Source organism: Octodon degus, unplaced genomic scaffold (assembly GCF_000260255.1).
Source record: "Octodon degus isolate 3935 unplaced genomic scaffold, OctDeg1.0 scaffold00151, whole genome shotgun sequence".
NCBI classification, from domain to species: domain Eukaryota; kingdom Metazoa; phylum Chordata; class Mammalia; order Rodentia; family Octodontidae; genus Octodon; species Octodon degus.
In genome coordinates, this window is record NW_004524727.1 from 1121641 (window position 1) to 1130022 (window position 8382).

The window sequence follows — 8382 nt, forward strand, 5'->3', positions numbered from 1 at the left end:
CCGGCTGGCCTTCCCCATACAGAGTGGCTCTTGTGAATTTAGGTGGGAAAGAGGCAATAAAACAGCTTATTTGGAAGAGGGGCTCTGACATTCCAGGACCTGGCCACTAGTTAGAGCAGGAAGAAACCTCAAGGTCACACTGGAGCTAGGAGGGTTACAGACAAGACCCCATCTGTATACACAATAGGAAGCTACAAGTGAAAGCTTAACCTTTACTTAATCGCCAAATAAAAATTCTTTCTTAGCTGCATTTTCTTGGCCAGGAATGGTGGCTCAGAGCTGCATTAGCAGCTCTTAGGAGGCTGAAGCAGGAGAAGACCCAGGAGTGGGAAGCCAGCCTGGGCTCCAGAGTGAGTTTGAGGCCACCCTGGACTGCACAGTGAGACCCTTTCTCAAACCCTACCCTCCCCAAAATGATTTCCAGTTGCTTCTGTTGCTCCCTTCTGGGAACTGGCCCTCTGGTGGCCACCTCTGTGGCCAGCGTCCTGCCTCCTGTGCCTTTCTCATCCTTTTTTCCTTGTGGACCAACGTGGGAGAAGCACAACTGGGCAGCATCATGCAGCTGCCATAGCACTTCTGGAAAATGTTTACACGTCAGCTTAGGACCCGATTCCTCTTGCTCTCTGTGCTTGGTGGTGCGGTGGTACACCCCTGTCATCCCAGCATTCTGGGAGGCTGAGGCAGGAGGTTTGAGCCCAGCCTGGACAACTCAGTGACTTAGTGAGATCCTGCCTCAAAATAAAAAAGGTCTGAGGATGCAGCTCAACGTGAAGGACCTGGGTTCAATCCCTGCTGCCACCAAAATACAATAATACTAATCTGCATCCAAGTCATTCCTCCGATGATCCACTTTGTTTCCTCTTATTTTTGAACTGAGGCTCACGAACAAAATTAAATCTTCAAAAAGATTCTAAGTGCATGAATTCTTAACCAAGAATGAGGAACTGTCCCCAGAAAAATGGGCTGGACGTTTAAGAAGAATCTTGCAGGGCATCTTTGGCCTGTTTAGCAGTTTATTTTGTGGTTAATATTTTTTCCTTCCTCTAGTAATTGTGGGTGGGACATCAGGAGCTCATCTTTACAGGTCATGGAATAACAGCCTGCTTTCCCTCATGGTAAGGAGCAAGGAAATGCAAAAGCGCACAAGACGTCGCTTTTTAAAGTCCCGTCGCATTCTGTTTGGGTTATTACTGCTTTGAGACAAGATCTCACATTGTAGCCCAGGCTGGTCTTGATCTTGCAATGATCCTCCTGCCTCAGCCTGCTGAGTGTTGCAGTTTCCAGCTTGAGCCACAACACCTGGCTGAGGTCCAACTGGCAAGGTCCTCGTGCCACTCCGAGGAAGGGAGCTGTGTGTGCAGCCTCATCAGCTCCAAAGCAGGCTCCGAGGAAGGGAGCTGTGTGTGCAGCCTCATCAGCTCCAAAGCAGGCTTCCTGCCTCTTCCCTGTGCTTCTGGGAGTGGCATGAAAGTGTGTTCCGTCGCGGCATCCGCAGAGGCGAGGGTGGCTGAACATAGGTTTACCTGGCCCACTGTCTCTCAGGGACAGAACCCATCCTGGGTCTTAAAACAGAAGCCATGTGTGGTGGCATGGGCCTGTAAACTCAGTGCATAGGAAGCTAAGGCAGGAGGATCACCCCAAGTTTGAGGGCAGCCTGGATCACATCGTGAACTCAAGGCCAGCCTGGACTGCATAGCAAGACCCTATCTCAAAAAAAACAAAAAATCTTATTTCATAGGGCTGCACCTCTGTAAAAATATTTTTTTTAATTAAGTAGCCCCGGCAGGATGCATATTAAATGCATGTAAGAGTGTTTGTACTCTTTAGTACTGGGGACTGAACTGAGGGCCTGCACGCTGGGATCCGTCCCTGGCCTTGAGCTCACGGTGTAACCCAGGCTGACCTTGAACCCCAGCAACCCTCCTGCCTCGGCCTCCGGAGTACTGCAATCTCCAGCACAACAGCTCAAGGGGCCGGGAAAATAGCTCAGTAAAATAAGCACTTACCTGCTAAGCGCAAGGCCCTGAGTTCAATGCCTGGTACCACAAAAAAAAAAAAAAAAAAAAAAGAAGAAGAAGGAGAAGGAGAAGAAGGAGAAGAGTAGCAGCTCAGTCTTGGTCTTTCCTGTTTGGAAACAGTACAAAGAGGAAACACTGCACATTTTTCATGTTGTCTAGAGTGTTGTCATGGTTTAGGGTTTATCTTTCCCAGTTATTTTCCCCTTCACTTAACATTATATATGGGATTTTCTCCCTTTGTACCCTAAGCTTCTCTGTCCTCGTCTGAGTCCACCTGGCAAAACCTAGTGCTGCTGGTGGCCACGCTGTAGGATCCTGTAATGTAAAAGTACTCGCCTTCACTTTAAAGTGTGATTCCAGCTCTGTCCACGAGATGGTGCTCATGCACAAGGAAGTTTTAAATTCTGAGCCCAGGTTCTCAGTACTGGGACCAGAGATGTAAACCAGTTAAAGTTCCTATCATAACACAGCAGGAACCATGAACCAGTGTGTCACCCTTCTTGGCTTCGCTGAGCAGCAGCCCCCGTGTCAGGATAGCAGTGCCCACCTGGCAGAGGTAGGGACCAGGTGAGATGGGGCTTTCCAGCCAGTGTGGGTTGTAGCTACCCCAGTGCCATGGGTCTTCCCAAGTTGTGCTGTGGGTTGGCTGCTCAGGTGCCATGAAAGACAACAGACCTGTGAAGCCACTGGACAGCTTCGAGGCCTGTGTTTTGTTTATGGTTTTGGTCCTGGGACTTGAACCCAGGATCTTCTTCTGGGTTATCTTATGCTGGGCGTCTCGCTAAGTCTCTAGATTGCCCGGGTTGGGCGCCAACTTGTGATCCTCCTGCCTCAGCCTTCCAGATCTGTATGTGGTGACTATGAGCCAGTTCATGGCATAGACATTGAGCTGGTCTTTTCTGTCATGGGCGGAAATCCTGGCATCTCAGGCCATTTCCACCAAATTCCTGGAGCTTCCTTCCAGGAGTGAGGGATGTGGCCATGTTTTGTGATCACTAACTATTAAAGTCCCCAGAATAGGTTTTACCATTCCGTCTTCCTGTTGACCAGGTGTGTAGAGCTCAAAACCCTGCGATATTTACAGTGTGGTTCCAGGTCGTGCTGAGGGCCACTGTGGTGACATTGATGGTGATAACAGCAGTATCCACAGCCCAACCTTCCTGATGCTAAGAGCTACCCTGGGAGGGAGCTGACAGCGCTTCTCCATGTCTTTCCTTCATGTTCTTGAGACAGGGCCTCACTGTGTTGTATAGCTGGCCTTGAACTCACGGTACAGCCCAGGCTGGTGCCAAGCTCAGTGGTCCTCCTGCCTCCTGATTGCTGGGATGGCATGCTATGCTCCCTTGCCTGGTCGGTAGCTCCCATGCTCCATCTGGAAATGGGGCTCATGGCGCTTTCTCTCTGCAGGTCTTCATCTCCGTGAACTGCCTGAGCACTGACTTTTCCTCACAAAAGGGTGTCAAGGGGCTGCCACTCAACATCCAGATCGACACCTACAGCTACAACAACCGCAGCAACAAGCCAGTGCACCGTGCCTACTGCCAGATCAAGGTCTTCTGTGACAAGGTGAGGCCGCGGCAAGTGTGTGTGGCTGCACTGTTAGGGGTTGATTGCTATGGCCTTCGTGACAAAGCCAGAGCAGTAGATGGGGCTTCATCCCCAGCCCCTCTCCTGGGCATGGCTGGCTGGAGGACAGACGCTGTCTCTTGCCCAGCAGAGCTATGGATGAGCAGTGACTCGCAGAGCAAGGGGCGGTCCCAGAGGAGCTCAAAGTCAACACCACTGGACTGTGCATGCTGGTCATGCCAGCACTCTGGGGGAGCTGAGGCAGGAGGATCATGAGTTCAAGCCCAGCCTGGGCAACCTGGCTAGTGAGGCCCATCTGAAAAATTAAAAAAAAAAAAGAGGGGGGTCTGGGGATATAGCTTGGTGCAGAGGCCCTGGGAATCAATCCTAGGGCAAAACATGAATGAAAGAAAATGACCCTTGTTCCCGGTGACCGGTTTCAGAACAAGAGGTAACTTGAGGATGAGCATGTGTGGGGGGAGCACCATGGAGGGCCCAGGGACACCATGACAGTGCCTTTCCAGACCGCAGACTCTTCCCGGTGCTCAGGGGTCAGCCACAGAACCCTGTCCTATTCCCTTTGCCTGCAGGGAGCCGAGCGGAAAATCAGAGATGAAGAGAGAAAGCAAAGCAAGAGGAAAGGCAAGTGCACACGCCCTGGGGCCTGTCGGAGGCCATGGCCCCTCCCTGTTCTCTGGGTGGCCCCCTCCTGTGGCAGCTGTGCTGGGGACCAGGTGACTTCCTGGAGCACAGCTTGCCAAGGTCCTAGGGACACACGTTCCTCACTGCAGCTGCTTGCAGTGAGACCTCTGGATTTGTAGACATCACAGTGATGCCGGGAGAGTTCGGAGGTCATGGCTCCAAGGGGGGATCATTTGCTTATGGCAGTCATGTGCTCCCCTAGGGAAGCTGTTTTCTTAGTGTGACTGACATAGTCATGAAACTCTGGCTATCACCAGCCTCAAGGACAGGAGTACTGCTTAGGGCAACCTCAGGGTCCCATGAGGGCAGCAGCATCCAGGACACTGTTTTGCAGGGTGACAGGCCCAAAAGCTCTATGGTCCTGAGTTAAAGTGCTGGTTCTGCCCACTTGTGAATGCCAAGTGCAGATAGGTGTGAAGCTCATGCAGACACTGAGTCAGAAGGAAAAATGCACAGTGAGGAATGACATTTTTGAAGTGTTACAAGCCAGGCGTGGTGGCGCACACCTGTAATCCCAGCACTGGGGATGCGGATGCAGGAGGATCAACTCCAGGCCAGTCTGAACTGCATAGCGAGACCCTGCATCAATAAGACAAAGCCCAAAACAAACAAATAAGACTTATTACAGGGAGCCCCATTGCCACGAGCCCCCTCACAGTCCCGCCTCAGATCCTGCACTCTCATCCCTCCGTCCTTGCTGCCCCCTGCAGTAGTTCTGGAGTCCTTTCCTGAGTGCCTTTGGCTGCACTATCCTGGCTGCCTCCATGCCCTGAATGGGTTCAAAATGTCTCCTTTTCATGGTCATAGTGGCTTTAGGGAGAAGCTGGGAATCCGTCACACAGTTCCAATCTGGAGAATGAGGACACAGCGTCCCATTTCCAAGCTGCCTTTCCACTGGCGCTCGGTGGCAGCAGTCACTGTAGTTTTAGTCCTACCTGGTAAATACCCTCAGGAAAGAGACCTCCAGAGCTGCTGCAGAAAGGGGCAAGGACAATGGGACAAGTGTTTGAAGCAAGGGAGGATTTTGAGGAGGGTTTATGGCCACATGCCTTTTACTTTAACTTCTTTAACATTCACTGATTGTTTGATCCACCTCAGACTTCCAAATTCCAAGCTCTTCCAATCAGTTTTGGCCTTTCAGGCAGAAACTCAATAGGCTTTCCCCGTGTTCAATATCTTCTGTGTGCCTGTGTGTTTAAAGATGTCTCGTTCTGGCCATCTGGATAAGATGGCCAGTGGATTTTACCAGCAAAGCCTCACATTCCCATCCCTGCGCTGTAATTTTTCTTAGCACAGGCCACATGCCTTAGCAGAAGGTGCAGTGTGTGACATGCCCACGTGCCTGCCCCTTTCCCCTTTCAGTGTCTGACGTGAAGGTGCCGCTGCTCCCCTCGCACAAGCGCATGGACATCACGGTCTTCAAGCCCTTCCTGGACCTGGACACGCAGCCTGTGCTCTTCATCCCTGATGTGCACTTCGCCAACCTGCAGCGTGGCGTGCATGTAGGTCCCGGCCAAGGGGAGGCAACCAAAACAGATCCCTGGCTGGCCAGGTGTCTCGGTTACTCTTCTCTCATTGCTGGGACAAATACCCAACACCCAAAATGAAGGAAGAAAGGGTTTATTTAGCTCATAGTTAGTGGAGGTTTCAGTCCATACTCAGCTGGCTCCAAGGCAGAATGGCACATGGCAGAGAACCACCTTTCATGGTGGCAAAGAGCAGAGTGCAAAAGGGAGTAGCAGCAGCTCAGGCAGCTAGCCAGCCTCTCTCCTCTCCTCACATTGTAATGCAGATTACCTGCCCCAGGGCAGGGGCAGTGTCCACACCCCCAATAATCACAAACTCTAGAAGCTACCCAATGACTGCAGGAAGCTTTGGGGGGACACCTAGACACACACTGTAACACCAGGGCAGCACACACAGGTCAACCTGGCGCTCTGGGAGGCTGAGACAGGAGAGTTGCAAGTTGGAAGCCAGTTAGAACCCAGTCTGGGCAACTTAGTGAGAGCCTGACTTCAAATTATAAATAATAAAGGGCTGGGGATGTGACTTAGTGTGAAGGTCACAGGTCCCCCAAGTGTGGGGGTAAAGTGGCCCGATCTAGAATTATTTTCTCACTTAGGAATGTGGCCTGAGATATTTAAAACATATTTAAAAAGCAATCTATGTTTTTACTTTAGGTTCTTTCCATTGCCTCAGAAGAACTGGAGGGCGAAGGGTAAGCTTTATCTTTTGGTTTGTTTGTTGTGTGTTGTTGTTGTTGTTATTTTTCCCTTCCTTTTGATCTTTTAAGACAGGGTCTCGCTATATGGTCATCCTGGACTATAGTTCTCTATGTAGCTCTGGCTGACCTCAGACTTGCTGGGCAATGGTTTGTTTGGTTTTTTTGTTTGTTTGGGTTTTTTTTTGTTTTGTTTTGTTTTGGTTTGGTTTGGGGGTTTTTTGTATCTTTTTTTGTTTTTGTTCTTTGTTTTTGTTTTTGAGACAATCTCCACCTTACAGACAAATTAAGTACAATACAAAGAACTTCTTTTTGTTGTTGTTTTTTGATTGAGACAGGGTCTCACTATGTAGTCCTGGCTGACCTCACACTCACAGCAGTCCTCCTGTTTCAGCCTCCCGAATGTTGGGACCACAAGCATGCAACACCAAGCCCAACTCCAAAGAACTAGTTCTTTCCTGAGCCATAAAGAATCAGCTGCCAACCCTGAGCCCATTTCCTGGGGTGGAAAGGCACCATCAGTGCCTTTCATCCTCTGACCCTCAATCTCATTCTGGTTTTCTACTTCACAATGTCCTTTCTGGAGCCCAGTATGGTGGTGCATGTCTGTCAACTCAACCGTGGGGAGGCTGAGGCAGGAAGATCACCAGTTTCCTGGCCAGCCTGGGCTATATAGATTCTGTCTGAAAAACAACCCCCCCAAAAAAAAAAAATTCCCAGAGCCACGCACAAGAGTTGTGTGTCCACAGTTCAGTGAGGTTGCAGTACCTGACTGTTCTGGGTTCTTGCCCACAGATCCACTCTGAAACGGGGTCCATATGGGACAGAAGATGAGTTTGCCACCCCACCCTCTGCCAAGCTGACCCGGATGGAAGAACCCAAGAGAGGTACATCAAGGTGCCCTGTGTGATGCAGGGCAAGCTGGTGGGAAGCTGAGCCAGGCCCTTAGTACGGGTCGCATCAGTTCTAGTTCCAATTCCAGTTCTGGTTCTAGTACTGTCCCAGATGTGGGCATCTTTCTGCCTCAACTGGGCCCTGTGAGCTAGTTGATACGGAGCCTGTAACTTAACTGTATCTTCCCTTCTTTCCCATCTCCTGTGCTTGCCGGGCCAGTGCTGCTCTATGTGCGGAAGGAGGCAGAGGAAGTCTTCGATGCCCTGATGCTCAAAACTCCATCCCTGAAGGGCTTGACCGAGGCTGTAAGTGGGACTTGTACGGCAGCCAGTCCCCTTGGGGCCTCAGCCTACGGAGTGCTAGAATGGCAGGCACGCACCACCACGCCTGGCTTCGGGCACCTTTTCTTAAGGACCGCACAAAACCTTGATCACAGGGAGAAAAGAGTAGAGAAAGCGAGGAATTGTGAGTGTTTATGTCTCCAGGTGCATCTGGGAAAAGCGTGTTGTATGTGTGTGTGTGTGTAAGTCACAAAAACAGGATTTTGTAATTATTTCCTTCTGCTTTAGATCTCAGACAAATACGACATCCCCCAAGACAAGATTGGGAAAATATTCAAGAAGTGTAAAAAAGGGTGAGTGGGACAAGCCTCTGACGCACACTCCATGGGCGAGGGTGGGGTGCTGACCCTAATGCTGCCACCTGCTTTTGCTTTAAATCGTGTATTTAAAATTGACTTACCTGGACCTGGGAGATAGCTCAGTGGCATAAGCACTTGCCTGGCGAATGCAAGGTCCTAAGTTTGATCCCTGTTACCAAAAAAAAAAAAAAAAAAATTTACCTACCTTTGCAGAGTATCACTGTTATTTGTTCTTTTTGAGTTTTTGAGACTCTAAGGGTCTCACTATGTAGTTCAGGGTGACCTTGAACTCACTCTAGCCCAGGGTGGCCTCAAACTCACAGGGATCCTCCTGCCTCGGC

At 50.3% G+C, this 8382-nt stretch overlaps 1 protein-coding gene across 1 annotated transcript in view; it reads left to right on the forward strand.

The window, feature by feature from the left end:
* Window positions 1-8382, forward strand: part of Grhl1 (grainyhead like transcription factor 1) — a 29716-nt gene that overhangs the window by 20065 nt on the left and 1269 nt on the right. The window contains exons 9-15 of the mRNA XM_004642341.2: window positions 3426-3584; window positions 4175-4226; window positions 5649-5788; window positions 6467-6504; window positions 7303-7394; window positions 7621-7706; window positions 7971-8035. Coding sequence (XP_004642398.1) covers window positions 3426-3584; window positions 4175-4226; window positions 5649-5788; window positions 6467-6504; window positions 7303-7394; window positions 7621-7706; window positions 7971-8035 — 632 coding nt within the window. The remainder of the gene's footprint in view (window positions 1-3425; window positions 3585-4174; window positions 4227-5648; window positions 5789-6466; window positions 6505-7302; window positions 7395-7620; window positions 7707-7970; window positions 8036-8382) is intronic.